Source organism: Gopherus flavomarginatus, chromosome 9, assembly GCF_025201925.1.
Source record: "Gopherus flavomarginatus isolate rGopFla2 chromosome 9, rGopFla2.mat.asm, whole genome shotgun sequence".
Taxonomy (NCBI): Eukaryota; Metazoa; Chordata; order Testudines; family Testudinidae; genus Gopherus; species Gopherus flavomarginatus.
Window position 1 is genome coordinate 11653376 of NC_066625.1, and position 27967 is coordinate 11681342.

The 27967-nt window shown below is 44.5% G+C and overlaps 3 protein-coding genes across 7 annotated transcripts in view; 2 read left to right on the plus strand and 1 right to left on the minus strand.

Annotated features, from left to right (window-relative positions):
* The window catches only part of SNX8 (sorting nexin 8), a 34552-nt gene extending 17160 nt beyond the window's left edge, over positions 1-17392 (plus strand). For all 5 annotated transcript variants that reach the window (XM_050966334.1, XM_050966335.1, XM_050966336.1 and 2 more), the window contains 10 exons: positions 4117-4307; positions 6302-6419; positions 10076-10197; positions 10955-11035; positions 12106-12266; positions 12926-13058; positions 14144-14212; positions 15053-15202; positions 15689-15838; positions 16986-17392. In XM_050966334.1, coding sequence (XP_050822291.1) covers positions 4167-4307; positions 6302-6419; positions 10076-10197; positions 10955-11035; positions 12106-12266; positions 12926-13058; positions 14144-14212; positions 15053-15202; positions 15689-15838; positions 16986-17099 — 1239 coding nt within the window. In that variant the 5' untranslated portion in view covers positions 4117-4166 and the 3' untranslated portion in view covers positions 17100-17392. The remainder of the gene's footprint in view (positions 1-4116; positions 4308-6301; positions 6420-10075; positions 10198-10954; positions 11036-12105; positions 12267-12925; positions 13059-14143; positions 14213-15052; positions 15203-15688; positions 15839-16985) is intronic.
* The window catches only part of MRM2 (mitochondrial rRNA methyltransferase 2), a 338368-nt gene that overhangs the window by 305187 nt on the left and 5214 nt on the right, over positions 1-27967 (plus strand). The window lies entirely within an intron of this gene.
* NUDT1 (nudix hydrolase 1) lies at positions 22341-27905 on the minus strand. Its single transcript, XM_050966380.1, has 3 exons — positions 27721-27905; positions 23342-23487; positions 22341-22878 (listed from the first exon to the last, which is right to left on the minus strand). Exons 1-3 carry the CDS (start codon positions 27870-27872, stop codon positions 22706-22708), a joined length of 471 nt encoding a protein of 156 aa, XP_050822337.1. The 5' UTR covers positions 27873-27905; the 3' UTR covers positions 22341-22705.

Sequence of the window (27967 nt, forward strand, 5' to 3'; positions counted from 1 at the left end):
TAGATGAAGACAGGAAGAGTATTGCAGGTTTTGGGAGTAGCATGCTAAAATTGTGATGGGTAACACATGTCTGGCAGAGATCCTCAGGATGGGCTTTCATTCTGCATTTTTTCCCCGAGTGTGATCTCTAAACCTCATGAGGAATCCAAGGCCATTCACATTATTAACCCTTTGGAAGCTGAATAATTTTCATAGGGTTGCTCTGAACATTAATTTGGGTGGATTTATGCCAGCGTTCTGAGGATTACAGCTAAATGTTGGAGGATTCAAGATTCCTCCTGCCGGTTCTTTTCCCCTATGGTCCTCAAATTTTGGATGCCTATCTTTCCTCTCCTGTCTGTTTCTAAGGATTGCCATTTCTTGCTGAACGTCTGGTTTGGAGGAGTGCAAGTGTCTTATTGTGGAATTTGTACTTTATTTTATATGTCAGCAAGTAGGGTGATGGGGAGTGAATACTGGCATACAGAGGAGGGGGTTTTACATTAGTGTTGGTTGACCCTGTCCTCTCAGGAAATGGGTGGGTCACATTTTAACCAGTCCTTGGTTAGAAGATTCTTTTCCTGCCTTTCCTCCTCTGAATGTGAGTTACTCACATGACAGCGCAGAGAACCACGGAGTTCTATGTGAGGTGCTCAGATAGCCCTGAGTCCACACGTGAAATAAGTTATTAAATACCTGAAGGTGGAAAAGGCTACTCTCTGTGAATTGGGTTTAGGTATGGGGCAGGGATAAGATAAGTCCTCTCCACAATGGGATGTTCAATTGCATGTTTTTATAGATTCACAGATTTTTATTACCAGAAAGGACCATTAGATCATCTTGTGTCATTGCCCTGTGTATCATAGGCTACTAAATTTCACCCAGTTATCCATGTATTAACTTGTGTTTGGCTAAAGGATATTTTTCAGAAAGGCATCCAATCTCCATCAAGAGATGGAGAATCCACTTACCGTAGGACAAGGGCTGAAATGCTATATTCTGCATCTGGAGACAGTTACTTTAAGCATGCCCTTGCACCAGGCCTCCTTACTCTGTAATTTGGAACAAGCATTAGGGTATTTGTTATGTAAATGGTGCTGCCTGTATATGCTGCACTGGAAGAACTCTGCCAAATAGAAAACCGGTCTGTGTCCCAAGGAGTTTCCAGGCTAAATGCATGAGAGGGTACAAATCAAGAGAACAGACTCAAGCTGTCCCGGTATGGTCCCTATTGCTAGAATGCTTCATGGGAATAGGTGGATATTCAGAAGCCTTTTGGTGGTGGTGGTGAGTTTGGTGTGCTTCAGAAGGTTGCTATAGATGTCTGAGGCAGCATGGAAGAAGGCCTGAAGTCAGAAGTGGCTGAAGTTGCTGAAGAGTGGTTAGGAGAGAAGCTTGGATGGCTCAGAGGGTCTGTGGGGTGTGGAAGGAGAAGAAATACCCAGCCTTTTACACTCAAAGAGCTTCTGAAGCTGATCTAACTAGTGATTAGTCTCCTTGATGAGACAGCATCTCTGTGAAAGAAGCTGTGGCCCCAAATTGTACACCTCCTAAGAAGGCAACCAAGTCAGTAATTTAAAATCCCTCTTGGTGTTGGATTAGGAAAGGAGAAATCATCTCTTTCAGGGGCTCTTCTGGTTGTATGACACATTTATGGGATGATTTGTGTCGGTTGGGTACTGTTGACTGAAGTGCTGCCCTATCAAAGATGAATGGGGGAGGCTTCTTCTACTGCATTAAAGAACTTGCCTTTTACCTCACTACCTTTGTCCTGACCTCACTGTTTTCTGCCTCTCCTTCCCTCTTTCCTAGTCCAGTAGAAGCCTTTGTAGCATCTGTCTCTTGGCTGGAAGGACAAATATGTTGCAATGTCATCCAGGAGTAAACAATATTAACATTAAATCAGATTGCACTGATTTCTTCCAAGTTACTGGCATGTAAATCTTCTAGAAGCTATTATATAGGCAGTTGCCAGGTGATTTGTTTGAGCAATGCTGAGGTTTCAAGGCTCGCTTCTTTGAGTCCCATTAACAGGAATCAGAGGACTAACTAGACTTGTGGGGTATGGTCATTTGTCCTGGATTTGGTTTGCTTTACTTAGCAAAAGTCAAATATCTGTGGAAAACTGAATAAACTGCCTGATCTCTATGTCCTGAAGCAGTGTGTCGGTGGAATTTCAGATGGACTAGTTTTCTGCTTTATCTGGGCTTACAGCAAACAGGATATAAAACCTTATCATAAGGACAGGGCTTTCAGGTTAAGAAAAGGAACCTTTGATTCTGCCTTCTATGAATGAATTTCCTTTTCCATACCCTAGTGTTATACCCTATTCTGGGCCCTTCATTTGAGCTGTTGCTTGAAGCCTCTGTTATGTCATTGGAGGATGTTAACATCTATTGATCCTAAACCAGCCAGATCTTTTCTGCTTACAAATGTTTAGCACAGTTCAGCCAGGTGGTCCAGTTCCTGCCTGCTTGGAAGGATAGCATGGTTATAGCTTCCTTTTACAGTGGGATTGGAAACAGGAAAGGAATCTCTATTTCCCATGATCTGGGAAGCACTTATATGAATTTACCTGTTGTATAGTATGTGTAATTATGCAGTAAAGGCAAGGTGTGTAGCTGAGCTGCAGTATGTCTAGTAAGGGAGTACCCCAGATTATCACCCCCTTTCTGTATTAGGTTGTTCCCTCAGGAAGTGGTCTGTATTTCAGAGCCATTCCGAGTCACTGATAATGTATTGCTTAGAATTGTTGGGGAACCTGTCTGTCCAAGCTGTACAGCTGGGTGCTTGATTTCATTGTAAGAAGCCTCACCACCTAGGATGCATGACCCTTCCTTTGTGAAGTTGGAATCTTATCCAGAGCTTGCTCTGAGTGAAAATTTGCCCAGTTGGCTGCCCTATTCAAGAAGCCTCTTATCTGGAGCTTCAGTGCATGGAGGTGCTAAAGTTATTAATGGAGCTAATTAATTCTCACATACGCCACTATACTATCATAGAAATTAATTAAGTTCTGTCAAGTGAAGTGCCTCCTTTCTTTCTAAGGCAGGGAAAAGCAAACTTTTTGGCCTTAGGGCCACATCGAGTTTCCAAAATTATCTGGAGGGCTGGTTAGGGGAGGCTGTGTCTCCCCAAGCAGCAAGGCGTGGCCCGGCTCCCGCCTTCTATCTGACCCCTGATGGGCCCCACAGGACTCTTGCCCCATCCAACCACCCCTTCTCCCTGTCCCCTGACCATCCCTGGAATCCCTGCTCCGATGCTCTCTGCCACCTCATCCAAGCCTTCCTGACCCCCTACCCCCATTCAACCCCCTTGTTCCCTGCCCTCTGACCGCCCTGACGCCTATCCACACCCCTGCCCCCTGACCACCCTGCCCCCAACTCCCGTGCCCTCTATCCAACCCCCCCACTCCCTGACCCCTTACTATGCTGCCTGGAGTGCTGGTGGCTGGCAGCGCTACAGCCGTGCCACCCAGAGCACTGGGTCAGGCCGTGGCTCTGCAACTGTGCTGCCTGGCTGCCCAGAGCATTGTGCCTGTGGTATGGCATGCTTGAGGCTGCAGGGGACGGTCTGGGGACTAGCCTCCTGGCCCGGGAGTTCAGGGGCCGGGCAGGAGGGTCTCGTGGGCCACATGTGGCCCACAGGCCACAGTTTGCCCACTTCTGTTCTAAGGACATGTGAAAATAATATATTAATTCCTACTCTGCAGTTTAAAATAACAGCTTCTTTCCTTCCACAATTTGTTCTAGACAGGATCCAAGAGTGCTGAGCGAGGTATTCACTTAGCTTGGCAGATTCTGCTGTGGTGGGAGCTGCACAGACAGGAAATGCAGGCCTCACAGCTGATTCACAGAACAAATCTGGCCTGTAACAGAGAAGCAGAGCTGGTTTCATGACTAAGTGTATGTAATAGGCGATGCTCAGGGTGTTGTGGAGAGGGAGGTACCAAGTACGCTAAGAGTGGGAGAGGTAGTTAAATGGGCAGAGCCTCTTGTGGAAGGAGTGCCTTGGTTGCTCTTCTGACTTGTGTTGAGGTGCTGTGAGAGGACATAGCAGAGGAACAGGATATTTTAAGACCACGACTCCTTTCACTCAGTTTTTCTTTCAAAATCTGCAGTTTTCTCTTCTTTCTTTTAGACTTGGCAAAGCCTCCAGTAATTGAGCCAAAGGATCCGGAACAGCTGCTAATGCAGACACCCCAGGGAAACCCGCTGCTGCTCTCCCACACCCTACAAGAGCTGTTGAGCAAGGACACTGTGCAGGTGGAACTTATACCTGAGAAGAAGGGCCTCTTTCTGAAACATGTGGAGTATGAAGTTTCCAGCAAGGTAATGTGGGAGAACACTGGTGTCTGTGGGAGAACATGTTCCTGTAGGAGTTTCCATGTAATTGTTTAACCTGTATTCAAAACCCAGATACTTTTTTTTGAATTTGTTCAATGTATTGGTGATGCTGGTTTGAGTCAGGCATTCATGTAGGTATCTTTTACAGTTTTGCCACTGCAGCTTAATCCTAACCTCTGCTTTTCCGATACTGGGCCTCTCCAAAGCAGGGGCTAACAAACACTGTTGCTGTTTTGTAAGGTGAATGGTCATCTTCTGAGGACTAGAGTGTAGCTACCAAACTCACTTGAAGACTAGACTGGGTATGAATGCACATAAGGCACAGCCAGCAGCAATGCAGGTTCTCCCATGGCACTCCCAATTCACTTCCCCAATCCTGACTGTAGGGACCACCTTTGGAGCAAGAGGGGAATTCGGTTTCTATGTCCCATTCAGTTTTTAGCCCCTTTGTGAGACTGCTCACTAGTGTCTTTTGTGATGGGGTGGTTTGTTTGTTTTTGTTTTTTGATAAGGCTATCTGTCCCATAAGAACTGGCCCAAGAGCACCAGCTCACTCCACATAGGTCACCAAAGAAGGAACTGTCTGATAGTGTAGCAATTTTCAGTGACTACTGTCCTTAGCTAGAGTCACCTTCGGATCACAGCTTTGAGAGACTTCTTATTCCATTACCAATTCCCTGAACCATCATTCTTCCAACAGTTCTCTTTCTGTGTAATGAGATTCTTCATAAAGAGGCAGTAGCTTCTCCTTGGGCACCAGCTCAAATCTGCAAGAACAAATCAGACTGCTGACTGCAAATCGGATATGAGGAAGCCCTAAGAGCTGTATCCATTATGCTCCAGTTATTTGTCCCTTTGGGTTATTTCTGAAATTGCACAGCTCTGCAATAAGAACTAGCAGTGTACGATGCAAATGTAATGTGGATTGATGTGATGACATTTAGTCTTTTCAACATGCTATTCCATCAGCCAAATGTGTTTTTTAAATGACTTGCCAACGTGCCTTTCAAGTGTCTTTCTTTATGTGCTACATCACTCATTTTGGACTCAAATTAATCTCCAAAACCTGGGTGTTCTCACTGTTCATTCCTGCACCTGACTTCAGAAATGCAAAAATCTTGAAACTCAGGTTATAAAGAACTTTCAGGTTGTTTTAGGAATCCTACAACCAGTGGCGGCTCCAGGCACCAGCGCTCCAAGCTGGTCCCTGCGAGGGGGCAGTCAGAATTCGGCAGTGGGTACACCAAAGCCGTGGGGACCAGGGACCTCTCACAGGCGCGCTGCTGGCAAAAAGCTAGAGCCGCCCCTGCCCACAACAATTCTCCACTTTCTCCTCATTCTACTGCATGACTCATTGAAAAAGGTCAAACAACTCGGTTTTGGAGGGCTGAGAATTATGTTTGCTTAAAGCTATTTTGTTTCCCCTGGCATTACACCTGGTTTGGTGAATGTTACCAGGAACTGGAATCGTGACTGGAGTACATCAGCATTGAAATGCTCCTTTATGATGATAGGGTGCTCACTGCAATTGTATAGTTCCTTTGTCTTTGTGTGATGCAGAAGAGACACTGGTTTGGTGGAGGAATTATGTGGAATCACAGCAAGTTTAGGGACATCTATCACCCTCTTCCAGTAACCCACAAAAGACATCTCCTCTTTCCTTTATAAAATGTCTTTGCCCCATGTTTTGTGTGAATGGAATTTGAAATGTACCCTTTGCTGAAACTCTTGTTCCCAAAGGGACCTAACCCACCAGCAAGATATCCAATGTATATTAAGCCATGCAAGTGCATAATTGAGAGGTGGCTGAGGGTTCTGAGTGACTTTTTTTTTTTTTTTAAACTGTTAACTTAAAGCAAGTGGTCTGCAAATCCAAGAAATGTACCAGCCACTCTCAAGTCCCACATGTGGCTTTAACTTTACTGAAATGCTGCTATTGTTGCTGTCTGAGTGTTGTGAGGTTTCTTTCTCTCTTGCAGCGCTTCAAGTGCTCTGTGTACAGGCGATACAATGACTTTGTGGTATTCCAGGAGATGCTGCTTCAGAAGTTCCCATATCGTATGGTGCCTGCACTTCCTCCAAAGAGAATGTTGGGAGGTAAACCTGGGTCTTCCTAGTGACTGGATGGGCTCTGGTATGAATGTGCTCATGAGAATGCAGTCAAGAATGTATGTGTCTCCAAGAATCCATAGCATTTGTTGTTCTCTGGTTCAAAAAGCAGTGCTGCCAGTGTAGTGCATACGTTGGGGAGGCCAGCACTGCATTGCTGGAAGTCCTTTTCAGATAAGACATTAATGTAAAGTTCCACTGCTGACTCTCCAGGTGTAAGCTGAAAATCCTATGGCATTCATGAAAAGAGTAAGGCTAGTGCTAGAGTGAGGGATAGACCTAGAATAGGGTAGAGTTTCAGCCCTTTCTTCCCCAGTAAAGTAGGTTATAGTGTCGGTGGTGCTGACGCAGAATGGCTACTGTACCATTAAGCAGTTGCAGTATGTGCTGTAGCACATTGCTTTGTGAAGTGCTCTGAGTATGAAAGATGCTTTAGATACCCCTTCTCTCTTCTGTGGTGGGAGAACCATAGAGATGGAAAGTGGGGAAATTTATTTGCATATGAAAAGGTTTAAACACCCCAGGAGAAATTAGTGTATAAAAAATGTTCACATCCCTGAGAGTGTGGCTTACTCCAACTTTTCTTTCTTCAAGCTTATGGCCTTTATTTACAAGCACGGAGACTGTAAATAAATAGCTTCTCCAGGCTGTGTCATCTCTCCTGGAAATCTTTCTATACCAATATTGCCCACATGAATAAAGTAACTGTCCATATATAAAAGGTATCTTCCTATTGGAGAGATTCTTGTTCTTCTCTTACAAAAATCACCTATTTTGGGAGTAGCTTTTTTCTTGTTCTGCTTTTAAAAACAGATTGTCTAGTTATGTAGAGTCAAAATAGAAACTAAAAAGATGAATGATGGGTTTGGAATCAGACTGTCATTTCCTTCATATTCTTATGGTTACAATGTATTTGTGGATAGTTAAATACTCCAAGCTTGACTACCCATCAAATCTACTTTGGATACATTTTTCTCTAGTCTGAAATCTTGACACTGTTTTTTTAGTTTTATTTTTATTATTTAATACATTACATAAGTCTTTTATACAGTTTTGTTTTGCTTCTGCTTTATCTGCTAAAGAACAAGCCTTTCACTGTCTTGTCTTCTGCCCATATTGCCAAGCTTAACATTTCACAATTAATTATTTGTTTAATTTAAGGAGTCCACATTATGCCATAGAAAGAGAAGAATCAGAAATTAGTGAACGGTTCTGGCGCAGGATTTAAAGTGAACCAGAACAGGCAGAATGATAATTCTGGAGCTACTCTGGTAGTGTTGTCAATCTTTGCAGAATGTAAGATGTCAGGGGCATGGGTTTTTAAAAAAAATATAACTCTTGAGGTTTCAAAGATAATTATTGAATATCATCTAATGCAGTGCAGTCTGTGAGAATTTGAAGACCGACTGCCTGAAACAATACCTGTGAGAAGAGTGACCTGCTCCTGTTAATATTAGTGGAGAGTTGACACTTAAACCTAACAATAACTAATGGCAACAGTACTGAATGTCAACACTATTTCACTGCTGATTATTTTATTTAAGAGTATTTATCAGTGAGTACAGATATAGAAGTCAGAGATGCAAAACATCTATGAAGTTATTGTTTTCCAGCCCCATATTAGTACTGGATTATTCTCTACTGTGTATCTTCCATTCCTTTATTCTGTGTGTTTCTAAATAATCCACATGTTGGCACTTCCATCACTTCCCATGGGAGACTATTCTGTACTCCAACAGATCTCACATTTAGGAAGTAATTTGCCTTCTGATTTTTCTCCCCCCCCATCTTAATTTTTCCTTTTTAAAAAAAATCTCCTTGTTGCTAGTTCTCTCCAGAGTTGTGTATGAGCCATAAAGAAAGGGAGTGACAGCAGCCACTAGATGGAAGCAATTGGAACGGAGCAGAGTTTCACCACTCTCTCCTTCCCTTCCATGCCCTTTGACTTGAGTTTGTCTTTCCATGCATAGTAGTAAGTCCTGATGACCTAGAAAACTTTACAAGAAACAGAACTACTGTTAAAATTCATCCTGGTAATTGCTGTTTCACTGCATGTTATTAGTGGGTGGCTATGTCTAGTTAGATTATTAAAACAGGGAAGCAGAATTGCAGAGCACAAGGTTTTAGTGGACTTGTGACTCGAGCAACTGAAAATCACTTGGCAGTTAAGGATCATTACGGGACCGCTGATGGCCAACAAACTCAAGTTAAAGTTGAACTGGGAGGCAAAAGGCTGTGATGTCCTTCACTTGTCCCTTTATGATGTGAAAATGTTGCCAGGGACAATTCTAATAAGTTGTGGTGTGGGGTCACTAGGCTATTTGTGTACTTAGAAGGCTGCATGGTTTTCTTTGCAACCCTTTCTTCGCCCTTAAAATAAAAAGTTGCTACTTTTTTGTTTTGTTTTGTTTTTGTTTAACTTTACAAATATCAGCTCTGGCCTTCACTTCTTCTTGGAAGAATTTTTTTAGCATGATGTTTTGAATTACTTGGATAAGGACATGACAGTAGTCTGAAATCTGAGCCCCTCTCATTTGCGAGAGGATGAGTTGCTGAACTTCTTGTAGCCTGACAATTAAGATCTTGGAGAACTGCACCTTAGGGTTTAGTTTATTGTGAATTGTCCTCCAAAGGTCTCAGCAAAGTCTTCCATAGAAAAGAGGAAAACCAGTTTTAACAAAACAAAAAACGCCAAAGCAAAACAAAGAAAAAAATCCCAACCCAAACAATGTATGGGGCAAGGGAACTTCTGGGGGAAATATTTTGAAGCCATCTTTCCACAACGTAAAGGAGCAAAAAAGGGTACAAATGTTAATTTTGCTTTGCACATCATCTATTAAAGATATGGGATGATTTACTTGTCATTGGACCAGAATTTGTAGCTGGTGCTTATAAAAATTATCTGTATTGCAGTAGTGCCCAAATGCGCCACACAGGATAAGAATCCCATTGTGCCAGACGCAGCATAAAAATTAATGAAGAGAAACTCCGGCTATGTCTACACTATAGACTTTGCAGCGGCAGCAGATGCGCTGCTGTAAGATCTCCCATGTCGCCACTCTTTGCCAATGGGAGAGAGCTCTCTTGTCAGCATAATAGGATTTATTAAACCACCTGCAATGAGCGGCGGTAGCTATGCCAGCGAGAGTCGCTCTCTCACCAGCATTGCGCCGTCCACATCGGCGCTTCTGTTGGTGAAACTTACGGGTCGGTCAGGAGTGTGTGTTTTCACACACCTGACTGACAAACGTTTTACTGACAAAAGTGCTAGTGTAGACATAACTGTACACAAGAACTTGCAAACTAAGGCTCCAATCCTGCAAATTCACATGTGCTTAACTTGACTCACCCAGGTAGTCCTGTTGAGGTAAATAGGTGCAGAAGGGTTTGTGGAACCTAAGACCAGCTGTAACAAACCATTTGAGGGAGTAGGGGTTTGCAGTGTTCTGCTAATCAATGGCTAGAGCAGTGAACCCAGCAGACCTGTTGCATGGAGCTGCCAGAAGGCACAGGTAGTACTGTTCTTGAGTTTTGCTGCAGATGTAGATGCAAGGGAGCAGATGGACTTGATGCTGCCTTTCCCTCTTTCTGAGCCTGTTGCAATGCCTGATACATTAACACTAACGTAGTGTTCCCTCTTTTAGCTGACCGAGAATTCATAGAGTCTAGGCGGCGGGCTCTGAAGCGTTTCATTAATCTGGTGGCTCGACATCCCCCTTTCTCAGAAGATGTGCTCCTGAAGCTCTTTCTCTCCTTTAGTGGCTCGGTGAGTACTTGTTGGTGATGATGTGTTTGCATATCCTCCTATGCACTGGAAAACAGTTACCGAGTTTAGAGCTGCCTATTGTCTGCACATTTATCATCCCCACAATTGTGATCCTGGCTTCAAGGTGGTAGTGGAGCATATCGTCCGCACTAGGTACCTCTGCTACTGGACAGTGAGATGTGTCATCTCTGCAATGCTGTAGGCATGATCTCTTGAAAATAATGCCCTTTCCTGTGGCAATATATGTCACACCGCTCCTTATCTCTGATACTCCCCAGAAAGGTATTTGACCAGGGGAGAGCTAAGAAACGTTGTTGTTCTAGGACTTCTGAATCTCCTAATGCAGACTTTTAGCACAGGAAGAACTTTCTCCTCAGATGAATGCAGCATTTGAGGTGGAGGATTAACATTTGTATGTGTTTAAATTTTAGGGGAAGGGGGTGATACAGGAGTTGGAAATTCATAGAGAGAGATGGGTCAAGGCCTACAAATGGGCTCAGTATATGGAATCACTTTTTTCTGTGCCGCTTTGGCATGAGAAGTTGATTTTTTTTTTTTTTCCCTCCAGGAGGAAGGGTTAAATGCCATGAAAAGGTGGACCCTTTCCGTGTGTAATAAAAGCAACCGTCAACTGTGGATTGTTGCTTTAGTGCATGATGCGGCCCAGGCTTTAACAGGATTGAAATTGCCTTTCATCATTACTGTGAGAATTGCCAGATGGGTTTAATTGGTTGGTTGGTTTCTTTTGCTTTTCCAGGATGTGCAGAACAAGCTGAGGGAGTTGGTCCAAGGAGTGGGAGACGAGTTCATGATTTGCCAACTAGCCCCCAGGGCCAAGGTATTTTTCTTTATGGTGCATAATTGCAATCTTAATCCTGGTAGCCCATGTGCACAAGGTCATGTATCTGTTGGGTAAAAGGGAGGGGCTATCGTTGAAGAGGAAAGGAACCATTTCCACAGAGAACTATAAGGGACCTTCTTTTGACTTGATCTTCTGTTTTCTTCATCACAAAACATATAGTTGGTTATATCCAGGCCCAGAATGTCCAGCCTGGATCTGCTTAGTAAAATGGTATAAAATTAGTGTGAGAGGAGTTTTTGTCCAAATGCACATTCTTTCAGTAACTATAAATAACCTACACAGTTTGAACATTCATCCTGTTGCTTGCTATTCCTTTGTGTCACAACCCCTCTATGTCTATGAGAGAAGCTCTGAATCTCACCATAGTTTGTTTGTTTGGGGAAGGCTGCTGTACCCTCGTTGTGTATCTTGCTTGCTGAACCTGACGTCACTGCTCCCCTGAGTTGCTTGCTTTTATGGAAGTTCACCCTGGGGTAAGGGGAAAATACAGCAGCCAGTGAAGGGTTAAATGTTGCTTATGGGTTTGGTTTTTTTAAAATAAGGCCTTTACAGCACTTAGCATAATGGGGCACTGGTCTGTGACTGGGCTCGTAAGTGCTGTCACAATACAAATTAATAATAAAGATGGTCCCTTTATTACTCAGCAGTCCTGCCCCCTATGTGTGTATTATTATTCACAGTGCTTGACACTAGGGACTATTCAAACTTTTACTGATGTCAGCTATGGGAGACTGAGGTGGATCCTATTGTGGCCCATGCGTCATCAGTGGAATTGTTAACTAAGCTCTGGTTGCACAGTCTTTAACTGATGAGGTACAAGCCAGAAGCAGCTCAATTCAGGTTGTAATACCTGACTAAGTTTGCAGGGCTGCAGTTAAGAGTTCTGACCTGGAGTCACTGATAGGCCTGGAACATCATAATGCCATTTTCAATGGCTCCTCTCAGAGCATAAAATCATTTTCAGTATCACCAAGTTAATACTCCTAATCTCTCTGTGATTTATCATGCAATTGAGTCCATTACTAAGCTTTCTTTTGCTGCCTCAGGACTTCCTTCCAGCCGACATCCAGGCCCAATTTGCTGCCAGTCGAGAGCTTATCCGAAACATCTACAACAGCTTCTACAAACTGCGGGACCGTGCGGAAAGAATAGCTTCCCGAGCCATTGATAATGCCTCAGATCTTCTCATATTTGGAAAGGAACTAAGGTAGATTAGCATGTGAGGACTCCCTCTAGAGCACACTTCTGTGAAGGGTCTTGAGTTTTAAAGAGAGCAAGAGGTGTACCAGCAGAATGTCTATGGGGATGAGGCATGTATTTCTGAAGACGCATGGCACAGACCAGGTTCACTTTTTCCTGTTGCAGAGAGAAGAAAACATAGTGGGTGTGTTCCCCAGGGTAAGGGAGAGAAAACAGCATTGACATTCTGGATCTGATTTACATTTGCATGAAATGGTACAGCCCCCAAGTACATGGGTGTGTGGTCGTGCACATTCATAGACCCTTTAACATGCTGTATATGTTCACACACTCCGCATTTTTGTTTTAAATTGAAAACACGTAATGGGCTTGCTAGTGCACAGTTCCTTTCATTTTCGTCGTGTGTGTGTGTGTGTGTGTACGTACACACTTACCCACATATACATGTCCCAACCTGCTATCACTGCACTTTGCTGCTAACTTGACCCTTCTTGGGGAGTAGATATAAACTTATTGCCAGCTGATTCCTAGGGGGACTCTATTTCCCCAGAGCCTACTAGTGACTTTTGAGGGGGAACTTCCAGTAACTGCTGGGATGGGTAAATCATCAGACCAACCTAGCTGCTTAGTGGGATCTGACTCCCTGCCTCTTCTTTCCTCTCCCAGTGCTTTGGGCTCAGACACTACACCACTTCCCTCCTGGGCTGCTCTCAACAATAGCACATGGGGGACTCTGAAACAGGCCTTGAAAGGCTTGTCTGTCGAATTTGCGCTGTTGGCCGATAAGGCTGTACAGCAGGTGAGTTCCTCTGCCATTTTCTTCTCCTATATAATTGCAATTGCTGCATTGAGAGAGGTGTGTTTTGCCTAGTGTCACCGCTTGATTCAAAGGCCTAGGCATGGTTGCCCCAGAAATTACTCCCCATTTCTTAGCAGCTATGCAGGCGTCAGTCTAAAGCCATGTCCAACTGGCTAGGTAATGCTACTGGGCTACATGTTCTGACTGGTGGAATTAAAAAACTCAAAGGTGTTCAATGAGGAAGGGAAAAGTCGGGGGGAACCTTTTAAACAGGCTTAAAGAATAAAGTAAATAGTGACTGTTCCAAGCTGTTCAAGAATCCTGCACTCTGCCTGGCTAAGATCATATGGTGAATATAGTCCAGCAAAACCTGTTTCTGTATCCAGTTGTGACCTTCACCACTTGTTAAACACTACATGAAACTCATTCAGACAGAACACAAGAGGTCCTATTGTTGAAACGGCACGATGTGATGATGAATAACACGAGCATATGACAATCCAGAAAGACGAGTGATTGTTTCTCTTCATTGCAACCATCACTTCATGCTGCTAAAGATGTTCTGGGTGCTTTACAGATAAATAAAACCAGTTTCCTGCACCAAGGAGCCCAAGTTCTAGAGAGCCACATTGGTGACACCAGACATAGGAAGGGAAAAGGGGCATAAGAAACAAACAGGCAAGTGCTGAAGTTTAGCTTGTGAGCTCTGCTTTTTGTTTCATTAAGTCTTCTAAGGAGGAAGTGTTGGTGTTTATAGGTCACCTGGAGTAAGTGTGTCTTAAGGAGGGAAGATGAAAACCTGGTGGATTCTATGAGTGCAGGGGTTCCAGACAGAGCTGCATGGAAAGCCTCAGAGGACTCTTGATGCCAACTTCTTGTTGCAGTGATCAGGCAATCCGAATGCTGTTCCTACTCCAGTTAGTTCTGTGTTCATTCTGCTGTCCAAGCTTAAGATCTCCAGTCCCATTGTGACTGGTGTGTCCTGGAGATTACTGTGGAGGGTCAACATACTGGATGGGTTTGAGGAGCTGTGATGTGAGCTCTTGCCAGGCTTAAATGAAATGTACTTGTCTCTTGTTTTCTAGGGAAAACAGGAAGAGAGTGATGTGGTGGAGAAGCTGAACCTTTTCCTGGATTTACTCCAGTCCTATAAAGTGAGTGCTGCTGTTTCTCTGCCAGTGAGACAGTTGTTTAGAACAGTTTTGTGCTTTTTAGAGGGTGTAACACCAAGTGAGTGGAAAACTGGCTGGACAGTCAGTTCAGAGGCAAACTGGCATCATGTAGAGTGAGGGGAGTGATTCTCACCCTTGGCTAGCTCTGAAGTGTTACTGATCTGCTCTTGGATCATGAAAAGTTTTATGGACACGAGACCTTGCAAGGAGTTGAAGATATCCATCTGCTTCACTTGTACGAATCCACTAATCTTTTTAATAAGTCAGCTATTTGGGGGGCAGGGAAAGAGAATGAATTAGTGGACCTGCCTTTTACATGTCAAGACATTAATTCAATTACAAGTGAAATGAGTTTTACGATCTCAGCCTACTCCTTCATGGACACCCTGCAAAAAGTATCTAACTATAGTTCAACACAGTTGGCAGCCTTCCTGAAGACGGGCCCTGTCCAGGATTGGAATAGCAGGGCACTGCAAGCTAACCCAGGGTTAATTAGCAATGTTTAATATTGAAAAGGGATACACAGACAGGAAGTTCGGTGTTAGTAAAGTACAAGGCACATTTGACAGAGATGCAGTTTCAGATCACCTGCTGTACCCTCTGTTTTGGCTTGGAGCAGTTCTGGTTCTCATTAAAAAAAACAAAAAGGCTTTATTTGAAATACTCCACAGTTTAGAAGTTTCATGGGACACCTTTCATGCCCTTAGCTGTGTACCTCCCAGGTGTGCACCTTCTCTTTTCCCGACCCTCTCCCATGGCTTTCTCGCCTGTATCTAGGCTCTGATATGGGGTGAGTACTAGTTGTTTCCCTTCTTCCTGAAGGATCTTTGTGAGAGGCATGAGAAGGGAGTACTGCACAAACACCAGCGAGCTTTGCATAAGTACAGCATGATGAAGAAGCAGATGATGAGTGCCACTGTGCAGAACAAGGAGCCAGAGTCCGTGGAACAGCTGGAGTCACGAATTGTGGAGGTAGGGCAGATGTTTCTGTGTGTGTGGGAGTAATGGGTAGCATGTGTGTTGGATGGAAACCTCTTCCTAATACTGCCATAATGTGGCTTATCAGTGTTTTTGGAACAGGCAGAAAGGGTCACCCATAGATCTTAGTTTTATTCAAATTAATTGCAGTTCTGTAAGGAAAATGCATTTGTTCTACTGACACTTACTTCTGGTGTTTGGTGTCAAAAACAAGGTGGTCCAATATAGCTGCTTGTAGGAGGTACAGAAATGCACAGTCTGCATGGTGGAAAGTGCTCGCTATGTGACCTCTCCAGTTGCTGCCAAGCAAAATGGGCACAGGACTGTGTTTTGATTTTTGGTAAGTGCTTGAGTTACAGAGTAGAGAGGAGAACTTGTGCTCTGCTGGTGTGAGTGGACACTGAGGATGATGCATTTCTTCCGGCCGCTCTTGCACCACCCTTCTGGGCAATGAGGTTAACTGGTTTTTTGGTCTCTCAGCAAGAGAATGCCATCATGACCATGGAGCTGCGGAATTACTTTTCTTTGTACTGCCTGCACCAGGAGACACAGCTAATCCATATCTACCTGCCTCTCACTTCCCACATCTTGGGAGCTTTTGTCAACTCCCAGATCCAGGGCCATAAAGAGGTAAGTTCTTCAGTCATCTTGCCTCCCTTTCCCCAGTTGAAAATACGTATTTGAGCTGTTTGTTTTCCCCTCTTTCTCAAAGGGTGGGGCTGTCCTTTGAAAGATGGCGCTGACAAACCCAGGGGAAGTGTGTGTGTGTGTGTGTGTGTGTGTGTGTGTGTTTTTTTTCCAGTCCCTGCACTTCCCAGGGTGACTTTAGCTTTGAAGCTGTCTGAGATAATCATCTGTGGAGTGCTGGTTTATTCAATTGTGGATGCTGTATATTTGCTACATGGATTTGCTTTTTTGCTTTGTGTTAAACAGAAATTATATAGCAAGAAAAAGAACCTAACACAGGGGTAGACAAGCTACAGCCTGTGGGCCGCATCTGGCCCATCAGAGTTTTTAATCCGGCCCTCGAGCTTTATTGCCCCACTCTGGCTAGGGAGCAGAGTTTGGGGCTTGCTCTGCTCCGGCGCCCTGATCCTGCTCCCCAGCAGGAGCGTGGGCTGGCAGAGGGAGTGGGGCAAGCCCCTGACCCCGCTCCCTGGCTGGAGCAGTGAGTGGTGGAGTGGGGCAAGTGATGGGGTGGATCTGCCCTGGATGATAAGTGTGTGGACCATGGCCCACCCAGAGCCACCTGTGGCTACGTCCTGGCACAGCGTGTCTTTTTGGATTAAAAAAAAAAATTGTCATCACAGCTCTTCGTTCATGGCCAGCCATAAAATTTCCATACCCAGATGTGGCCCTCAGGTCAAAAAGTTCCCCGTGTCTGTCCCCCCCACCCCCTGCTCTAACAGGTTGTCTTGTTTATGTGTTTAAATAAATCATTCAGCATTTCCTAGGTTCAGACTTCTTTCCATGCATTGCTTCATGGAAATGTGTGTTAGGGGAAACAGTTCAGTGGAGGGCTCTAACCAAGCCTTCAAAACTCTCTCTTCCCTGCCTGCCTATTTTGGTAAGGATGACAGAATCTTCAGAGAGCTGCATTAGAGCACCAGTTTGGAGGGGTGCTCTGGACTTACTGATTTTCCATATAACATTTCTGCAAATGCATTGGCTTTTGACGAACCACCAACACAGCTTAGTGCTGCCATGAACTCAGACCTTTGAGTGTGCTGTGTGACAAGGTATGACCCACTAATCGGTTTTGCTTTCTCGTCTCCAGATGAGTAAAGTTTGGAATGAACTGAAGCCAAAGTTGAGCTGCCTGTTTGTGGGACCCCACAGCATGCCAACACCACCACTGTCACCCCCAGAGGGCAACTTCTTTGCCAATTAATGCTCTGAGATCTGACATTGACCAAGTCAAAGTGCGGTCACGAGAGAGGTGTGACCTCTATCTCCAGATATTAAAAGGAATCCTCCAAACAGCTATTTTTATACTGCTGCTTTGAGCTGCTCTCTGACTTATGGACAGACTGGAAACAGAAGCACATACACAGAGAGAGAGACAATCTCCTGATTTTTTGTTCTTTATTTTGAAGTGCCCTGGGGCATGACTGAGATTCATTGCCCCAGAGGCCCTCTGCCCAAGGACTGGAAGTGGCTTGGTACATCACATGCTGCAGTTCAGGTGTTCATACTAACTGCCCTTTTACAGCTATCAACACACATACTGGCCAATGTGTAAAGTGCTGAGATGCACAGGATGTCTGAAGCATTCCTTGCTATTTAAACTTGGGCCCCAATCTAGAGGCATATGTGGGTAAGGATTGCTGAAGGCTAGCCTCCCTTTCTCCCTGGGTTCATTGGTTAGGTGTTTGATTTCACATTGCTAGATCCACATGCAAAACAGGGGAAAGCTTCTGGTTGGAGGATATGATGTTTCCCAGTGTGGGAGTTGAACTCATGTCTCAGGAGAGCACAGGGCAGTAGTAATGTGTGGCCAAAGAGGACCTTGTTGAACAGCATTTCTTATGGGAGTCTGCCGGTCACGTGTAGAAAATAGCTGATTGAAACTACGATACATCCCTTAGAAAGGGATAACTTTTCATACTGTTGAAGCAGGACAGCTCTAGGGTGATCAACTTTCCTGGGAAGAGCTGGAGTCTTCACTCCTGGGTGCCTGTGTTACATGCTGGTATCCTCAGAGGACGGCTGCCTATAAGAGCCCGACCTGGCTAAGGCTGGTGTTCCCTCTGATCTGCTATCAATTGTTACATAACCACGACAGGACTGAAAAGGTTCAGTTCATCAGCAAGAGTCAATATTTCTCATGGTGATGTTGCCACTCTTTTTTCTGGCAGTACCACCATGATCGTCACCTCTTGAAGATGAAGACAAACACCTTGAGGTGAAGGAGGCAGTAAGCTTCAAGTGAGTGAAAAGGAAACACACTTAACTAGGAAGAATGAGCTGTCAAATTTGGACCATAATTATTTCCCTATTCTAGGTAACTTGCCCATTAAGGGGGAGAGGGGGCGGTATATTCAACTTCTCTAATTCGAGAATTCTGATTCTTATAGCGTTGGCTAGTTTCTGCTGCAAGAGGAACTATGATTGAAATAACCAAAGTTACTTGACATATGTCAATAAGCTAATCAGTGTTCTGGTGTCTGGGACAGGCAGGGCCCTTCCATCTTTGAGAAACCACCACTGTGGGACAGGGGCTACACTAGATTGTCCTACAAAGGACACTGAGTTTGTCTACACTGCAATCATCAGATGTGACTGCAGCATGTGTAGGCAAAGCCAAGCTTGCTTTACCCTACCTAGCTCAGCTACTGGGAGCAGTGAAGCCCTGGCAGTGCACAATTCAGCGCTGACTGTACAAATGTGTCCAGAACCTGGGTGATTACTTGGAATGACTAGCCCCTGCTGAAACTCATGCTGCCAGGGCCGGTGCAACCATTTAGGCAGACTAGGCGGTTGCCTAGGGCGCCGAGATTTGAGGGCGCCAAAAAGTGCCCCCCAATTATTTTTAAATGGTTGAGCTGCTGCTGGGACAGAGAGGGACTCTGAGCTGCCGGTGGCAGCCGGCAGCCCAGGGTGCCCCCCGGGTCAGGGCGCCGCCGCGGCAGCAGGCAGCCCAGGGTGCCCCCCGGGTCAGGGTGCCGCCGCGGCAGCCGGCAGTCGTGTCTGCGGACGGTTGCTCGCGCGGCTCCGGTGGACCTCCCGCAGACACGACTGCGGCAGCTCCACCGGAGCCGCGGGACCAGCACACAGGGCGGCGAAACTGCCATCCGCCCAGGGCGCTCAAAACTCTAGCGCCGGTTCTGCATGCTGCTATTGCTTCACTCCTACTCACACACAAGCTAGCTTGATTAAACTAGCTATGTGAACTCCAGCCACACACTATTAATGCAGTGTAAACATGCCTGGTGTGTCTCTTGGTGCTGGGGCTAGGGAGAGCTGTGGCTTTTGACACTCTTAAAGGGGTGAATGTAAAAACAGATTTTACACAGAATGCATTGCTTGTTACATGTTAGCAGCTTATGTGCTAACTCTTTCTAACGCTTGCTCAAAATATTTCCCTTGCAATTAATCTATCATGCTTTGCAAGAGCCTGAGAGAGATGCTAGTGACTCTTTGGCAGAGGATACAAAACAATACAGAAGAGATTCTATTCACAGACAAGGACAAATTGCTAAGACCATAAATGTATGTACAGTGTACTAATAAACCACCATCTTGAGTGGTAGACAGGAAACATTTCTCCATTTGACCTTGTTTAGACTAGGAAGATAGGTTGCTTTATGTTAGCTTACATTTGAATGTGATTTTAAACACTTAGTGCAGACAGTATCAATGCTTTAAAAAATGTGTTGCCTAGTTGTGGTCAGCCCCAGCTCCCGCGCCCCCAGCATAAATCTTTTTATTTGTTTTGGTAATCAAAGAGTAGCGTGTCTACTGTTAAATTAAACAATCAAAATAAGAAAATACTGTACACAGTCTTGGAAAAGTTTGGATCTCCCATATAATGGGGCGCTGCATTGCCTGCATCAGATGTCTGATTGATAGAGGGTGATCGTTAGCACAGCAAAGAGTTGGCTCTAGTAGAAAGAAACTTTACCCTTTTCAGAGTTATAAAAAGCCTGAAAGTGTAACAACAATTTCTAAGCTCCTAAGCTCATATTAAAGTTAGCTGTCCAAGGGATAACTGCTCATTGCTGTTCTTTAAGCAGCAGCCCTTACAGGCTCTGCCTGTGGAATTCAGTAGGATAATCAGGTTAAGCCTGTGACATATATAAATGTTTCATTGGAGTGGCTGAGTGAGAATACATCCATTCATGCAGTCGCCTTGTTCTAGCCCCTGAATGAAGACACGGATGAGCATACACTGCTTCAGTGAGGACTGCAGTTGCCATTCAACAACATCTGCTAAGTGTTGGGCAGCTTTCAAGAGAGAATGAATGCCTCGTGTTCATATACCTGATACAGCCAATGCCACATCCTGGGGGACTGCCCTGGTTACTACTCCCTCTGTAAGCATCTTCCTTTCATACTAGGGTTCATACAAGCTTTAATGTGCAAACCTATTTTTATAGACTTGGCTATTCTGGTCTGAAATCCAAATGGTGGTGGCATGACTACTTCCAGCAGCAGAGAAGGGGCTTCTGCACTTGTATTCTCCTCTCAGTTTAAGGTCAATGCAGTTTGCAGAGACAGCGTCTATTACAACTTCTCTGCTGTGGGAGAGTGCCGGGTAGAAAAGTCAAACTGACTTCAGTTCTCTGTGTGCGCCATATGCAATGTAGAGGAAGCAGAACCAGCTGCTTCCATGGTCCATGCTATGTTCAGACTAACAAACAAAAACAGTGAAAACAAAACATAATGCATTGACTAAGCAGTTCCCAAAACCAGAGCTGGTAGTGCATTAGCTTGCCAAATTTTCTCTGATGACTGGAATTAGTTTTGAATTGATGTTAAGCACAACATGAAATGAGTTGAACAGAGCATGCCAGTTAGCCAAGACCTGCTGCTGCTGTGAGCTCTAGAACCAAAGAGTTAATGTGCCTTTCTGAATGGAAGCTTTCTCTGCACATACTGACCTCATGGGGGCTTCCACCCATCTGCGATGTGACTTTGTAGATAAGGCATCCAGACTTATAATCTTCAGTGCAAGCGTGTCTGCACCAGAATGTCTTGAAGAAGCCAGGTCTGTAGACGAATATGAAGCCAGAGAGGAGAACCTGACTCTTCAGTACCGAAATTGGTCTCCTTTCCACCAAAAGAGCCATGCAGCCTGCCTTTCCTATTGCCACTGCTGTTTCTAACCGGAAGGGGATAACATGCGGTGCTACTCTGACCAGTCCCACAGAAGGTGTTTACAGATGGGGAAACTTTCCAAAATATCACTCTCCGCTCCCCTCCCACCCCTTACCTGTGACTTGCTGATGGGATCACTATGTTTAAACAGGGCCTTGCACTCTTCTTGTCTCTGCTCCATCTGCTCTTCCTTTTTGATCACTCATGGAAGTCACTGCTGAATTTGTAACAGGCTAGCTATACAAGTTCAAGACTGTGACTTTACTGAAAGATGAAGCAGCAGCTCAGGTGAGGACAGAATTCAAAATACTGGTCTCCGCAATAGTAGCAGAGACAATGGAGTGTTTGTAATACTGAATGAATGGCAGGGGTACAAGGCACTAACTCTTATCCTTTGCCTTCAAGCCAAGGCTTGCCACGTGCATGAGGAATGGCACTTTGACCAGTACAGACTATTCAGAGCAGCTGGATGGAGATAGGAAGAGGCAGGCTTGGTTGGAGGATGTGAATTTTACCTGCTTGGGAAAATCTTGTATCTTTGCTTTGCTCAAATAGTCTTATGTATGAAGCACTTTATCAAACTGCAGGAATTAAAAAAACTATTACTACAGCTGATAGACTGGAATTGTTTACAGATTATATTACATTCCAAGATTCTATCTCCAACTGTTTAAAAAATATGTATTTGTAAGACAAAAATAATACTTGTATAAGAAGTTAAGAGTGGCTTTATTATTTCTGGTATGGACTGATTAAACTCACGGCCCTGCATGCTGAGTTGGGAGCAGACCCAAGCCCTATACAGCTCACCTGCTGCTGTCCTGGGATGAAACCTATTAGAAAGCCCCTGCTGAAAGTTCTGAGCTTTATAGCACATGTTCACTTGTCAGCATGAACAGCTGAGCAGGAGGGACAGTTAATAACCATTTAAACAGTGAGTGAATAGTTAAGAGAAATGAGAACCTGGGCAAAGCCTAAGCAATGCTATGCAACCACATTGCTTTATTTTACCCATTGCCACAACCTCCTGCTGCTTCGAGAGGAAAAGAACTAGAGCCATGCACAGGTCCATGCCCAGCTGGCCCTGAATAAGAGCAAGCAACAGACTGTCCCAGTTTGTAGGATGGGTGGGGAAGAAACTAAGGGGAGTGCTAGTTCCAGTGCTGTATCCTGTGAAGAAAATGGTTAACTATTACGCTCCAGTCTCTATGCTGCCTAGGGGCAGGTCTCCTGCTTCTGGGCTATTTTGAAGGGCCTTTCAGAAATAATCTTGTCACTTCCCTGGAACATGAATCAGACCACGAATGCTATATTCATTTTAGTATTTTAATGTAAAAGAGGGCCATCTGAGAAGGAACAGATTATTGAGCTAACTGTTAAAGGAGAAGGGATACCATTGAATTATGGGAGTCATTACCAAGCCATAACTGAAACACCCCACACCTTGGAACTGCACCAGCACAAGAACTGCTGTCTTTTATTCTCCCTCGAGAGAAAAACCACTTTTTCTCCATCCATCCATCCATCCATCCATCCAGTAAATAAGTCTCCTCTGCTGAGAAAGGAGAGCACTGCATAAAGTGATCACTACTATGGCAGGTTAACACCCAATAGTTGGGGCCTGGCCCAATATGGGCAATGATATATTTGGTGAGGGCGGAATGCTGCTGTTTCCTCTTAAACCTCCTCCACCTGTCTCAGCGTGTACTCCTGAATAGTGTCTAGACCCTGGAACTTAAAATAGCCCTGGAACAACTTCTTTTGGAGCAGTAGGGGGAACCAGTAGACATCATCTGGCCACATGTGACTGAAAGGCACCTGATCCAGCTGAAACCACTGCGGACGCATTTCTAAAATAGGAAGGATAAAGAGGTTTGGGTAAACTTACTTCACTGCTCTTTTGTTTTGATGCTGGGTGTCCTAGGAGGGAAGGAAAGCACTCCAACAACTATGATCCATAGGCCTGCACAGCTAGCTGGCTTCCTTATGGAGGGATTGTAGGGGGAAATTGTCCAGAGGAAGAAGCAGGACTCAGGGAGGCAACGGGCTGCTAATGTTGCTCAGACAACATAGCCCTACTCAGCCACCACCTGCTTTCTAGTAAACCCTTGCAGGAAGCTTCTGGTCAGGAGAAAGAGGGCTGAGAGTCCAAAATTGATATTGAGCGTAGGGGGGAAGAGAAATTCAATGTGCATCACAGAGGCCCACATAAGCATGGGACCAGCATCACCCCTTCTCCACATAAGCTTTTAAGTATTAGGAAATAGGGGAAAACAAATCTTCTTTCTGCTGCCACTTGCCCCGTGCTCCTACCATCACTTTCTGTTGGCTCTCCATGAAAGGTGTCCGCCCGGAAGATGTGGACTTCCATGAGCTCAGAGTTACCGACAAACTCAAAGGTGATCTGACCCATCTTCTGCAAGTTGTCTACGGTCAATCCGCTCTCTTCCAGCAGCTCCCTGCAAGAGGGACAGATATCTTTGCATGAGGGTGAGCAGTTGGAAAACACAAACTCAACATCTGCACACACACCACTTTAGGGTGAAGGCAGAGAGACAGCCTGCATCTTTTGCACAAGTGTGGACAGAGACATTGAGGGGGGAAGTTGACAACTTTAAGACAGGAGTGCCTAAAACTTCCTCAGCTTATGATCACATTTGGCAACTTGTCAGGAGTGTGGAGGGTGCACCTGCCAGTGTAAGATGAGAGCAAAATGTAACTTATAAAGTGCATAGGTCCCAGCAATTAATGGTCCAGCATGAATTCCAAATTGCCAGCCTACTTGGACCAAGATGGCTCGGAGCATGCTGGGATCTGCAATCTGCTGGGACCACGCAGCTGTGTTAGATGAGAACTATTAGAGCAAGGACTAATGAGCCATTCCTAAATGATACATCATGAAATCCAGAAAGCAGGGAATTGTTAAAACTTTGTGTGTGTGTGAATGTTGCTGATTGGATAATGATGGCGTATTCCAGAATCTACATGGGAGGACTGGCAGAAAATGGCACCCTGTGAGTAGAGATCTCAGTGGGTTTAGGACAAGCCTACTGTCCATTGCCGGAAGCAGGCTTATTAAAAATGTTGTATATACTTGTTATAAGAAAAAAACCAAGATTTAAAAAAAGGGACATTCTGGAGAAATTAGGTAGAGGAAAGATTAGGTTTAGCCTTTTACAGTTGAACTCTGTACTTTTGTACTAAGTCAAGTTATTCAGACATTACTCCTCTTGCAAGGGGCAGATCCTTTTTAAGATACACTACAGCTGGGTGAAAACTCTCAGCATCTCCAGCCTCACTTTTAATACTGAGCAGCTCTATGGGATCCTTCCCCAAAGCAGCACACAGTGCTTTGCAAATATCAGTTAAGCTTTTAGATATCTTGGTGAGGAAGGTAAGATATATAGGGATGTCTGCATTTACCAGTGGAGTACAGCTACTGCTGAGGCTGAATGAAACTGCTGTTTAATAGTACAGGATACTAGGTAATGGTCTGAAACAAGAAGTCAATACTATATCCAGCTGAAATGCAGGGGGGATTTTGGAAGGTTGGATGCAATGATAAAAGCTGAAATTTGTTCAGAACTGTTGGGTTAGTATGCCTACTGTTATGAAAAGTGTCAATTTCTTCTCTGATGAGCACAAATAGCCACATTTACATCTTATCTGAAAACGTCATGCTAGGGGCCATGCCACTGACCCAGAGAAGAGTGTTACTTTTGACTTGTCATCTCTGCTTCCAATGCGCACCTAAGGACCACAAAAGGTCTCTCATTTAAGTATTGATCTGGCTCCCCTTTTAATTCAGATATTCTGAATCTTCAGCAGTATTTTATTGGTCAAATATGTAACAGCTTTCATTTGCAGGTCTGAACTGCCAGTACAAAAACCTGTAGTGAACTGTGTTCAGAGGACAGAACTGCGGGGCTTCATTCCAATACTGATGCAGGATATCATCACAATCCATGTGATGCCAAATATTTTACTACTTATTTAGACCAGTGTAAATAGTGTCAACCATTACAAAAAAGCAGTGACTACAGTGAACTTGCTGTGTACACACTATGTGAAAGTATGAGAGGCTAAAGGATATACTTAAAATTCTGCTACATCTTCTCTGAAGTTGCCAGCCAGCCAGTTCCCCACTTCATCACACAGGGCTTGGGCCACTTGGGGAAAAAATAGATTAATTTCTTTATTTACATAAAGGCACTTCTTAGGCAGTTTTTTGCCTGCCCCTGACAGACTAGGTATGGAACTGTGAGCGTATTCCAGGGATCTTCCAATGTACAGCAATAACTAATAGTTCAAAAGCTACTGTATATTCCGCTGCAGTATTTAATTAAAGTTAGACCTGACATTAAAATGAATGTGCAGTTGGATTTTATTATTATTTTTGGCAGGGCAGCAACTCTCAAGTGTAATGGGAACCCTCCATAAGGTATCAACCTCTGTCTGGCATCAATCCCATTTTAGAATTACACACTGATTTCATGGTTTGACTAATTTTAGTTGATCTTCCTGGAATAGATTATAGTGTTTAAAATAGATGTTTTCTCAGCAACAGAACTTAAAGCTTCATTTCACTGGGTGTGACACTGCTATGGCTTTCTAAGCAGTTTGATACATCTGCGTACAGTCCAGTTCCCTACACTGTGGCTGGAAACATAATGGGTAAAAAATTAAACTAGAAATAATGAACCAATTCAATGCTCCCTTAATAAGATATGACATGGTGAACAATGGTGGGCGTTTGGGGGCTCTGGGGGATACTGTGTATCAAGTGAGGTACAGTAGCTGTTGAAGCAGGAAACATAATCTGATACACGTCTCATTATGTATGCTAAGCCCCAACCCAGAGATGGCATGGCACAAGAGAGAGCCAGATCCAACAGGCTGGTGATGCAATTGGTGGCTGAGCTAGTTGCCCAGAGTGCCACTGCTGCCAGCTCTGATGAGCTGCCACATGATGGCTCCAGCTCAAACTGCTACATACGGTCCAGAGCAACATCCTTTGTCAGGGTGCTGACCACGCTGCTTGTGATCGCTGAAACATTCCAAGTATGGCTAAAAACTCCTACATGTTAAAGCCAGAGCTTCTAAATCCAAAATGGTGCAAGTGGCCAGTGTACACCTATGAAATATGACATGTTGGTCTAGTAACTTGAAAACCTCAGTGCCATTGTGAGGCTTAGTGTGTGCAGTACTTTGAGAACTTTACAAGTACTTATTTAATGTTGAATTATTCAAAGCATCTCATCTACCCTATTTTCAGCAGTAGCAAGAGCCTAACAAACTAACAGCAGGCTGAAGAAAGGAGGCTCATCTCCCTCCCTCCAGAAACTGTCAGTAACTTATCTGAAAGGCTATTATATAAAATGCCGCTGAAGAAGCTCTGTGAGAGACCAGTTCTCTGCAAAGTAAACTACTCTATGCAGAAGGGAGCTTTGGAATACCCAGAAACAAGCAAAAATAGCCAGTGTAACATACCCAGAGATTTACTGTAGCAATGCCAAACTCCCTGCCATTCCGAAGGAAAATTCAGGCATTTGTGAAAGGGCCGGGAGGTTGGGAGACATGGGCTTATGTCAGAAGAACTCTTCTATAGGAAGCTGACGTTAATTTTTATATGAAATTACTGATTCAGCTGTCATCTGCCATGTCACTTTCTGCTGCAATCCCAACAGATCTGAAGAGAAATAGGGGTGGGCTGGTTCAATCAATAATTGGAGGGAGACCCAAGTGCTGCAGAAAGTCAGTACTGTATTGGTGACTCAGTAGCTGGCACTCTTCCTTTGAGCCCTTACTGAAACAATCCTGCAACACAGCCAAAGCAACTCTGTGCTGCTTATCTTTTGGATGAAACTGAAAACAGGTTTACCAGAGAGTCTCTGACACTTTTAGTAAAACAGAGATATTAACTTGGTATCCTGGCCAAATTACAACTCATGTAATTACATTGTTTAGCACACTATTCATCAGTCACATCCTCAACTCGTGTAGTGCATAGAGACTATTGCAATAGGTCTGACTTACAGCTCAAGGCATTTTCAATGATGGGTGAAGTGATTCTGTACATAAGCCTTAGCAACCTGCCATACTTAATTAGTGTATAAAGTGCTTGGTGATCTTCCCACAAAAGGCACTACAGACTTGCCACATAATATTTAATTGGGCTGAGGCTTTTGTAATAGATTATGTAAGGGGGGAAAAAAATCACCTGATCGGTGCTGCCAACTCTTGTGATTTTATCACAAGTCTCCTGATATTTGATGCTTCTCTTAAAGCTTCAGCCTTCATTTTTCAAAGAAAGTTTCCAGCCCTCAACATTGAAGATAAAAAACTTGAAAAACACAAATGGGAAAGATTCAAAACCCAAATGGCAAATAAACCCCCCCAGTGTTTTTGTTTTAAATTATAATTTTTAGAGCCATCTCATGATTTTTTTAAAAGGGAGGCTGACTCATGGTTTCTAAATGCTAGAAGTTGGTGACAGTCTCTTGTTACACACCTAACTTGGAGTTGCCTGGCCAAATGACAGTTTGAATAGTTCAGAGACAGGGATCACCCAGTCTGCCTGCCCCTTTTGGTTGAGTAAGGCGCCACCAACTGACCCGGCAGCGCCCTATCTGGTCTTGCCTCTTCCACCCCCACGGCACACATGTGCCCATGCAGTGCCCCACCCATCTCACCTGTGGGCTGCCTGCTCTATGGTCTCACCCGCTTGCACTTTGCCCCCGAATCCATTCCAGCGGCCAGCCCCGAATCCACGTTTCTTCATGCCCAGCAACACCTGCTGGGGCTGCACCACCAGCACCAGTGTGAAGAGCTTGCTTGTGAACATCACCGCGTCTGTGCAAAGGGGAGATGGGTCTGAGCCGGGCACTCCTCGGAGTGTGATCACATACCGTGGCCTGCGCCCACAGCGCATGGGATACA

Bases quoted from the DNA above. Each gene is read 5' to 3' on its own strand.
- NUDT1 (XM_050966380.1), bottom strand. From the start codon at position 27,872: ATGTTCACAAGCAAGCTCTTCACACTGGTGCTGGTGGTGCAGCCCCAG. The intron at 23,488-27,720 runs GTGAGATGGGTG...TCCCTCTTGCAG, and splicing joins ATAGAGCAGGCAGCCCACAG to GGAGCTGCTGGAAGAGAGCG. The intron at 22,879-23,341 runs GTAGGAGCACGG...TTCCTATTTTAG, and splicing joins AGAGCCAACAGAAAGTGATG to AAATGCGTCCGCAGTGGTTT.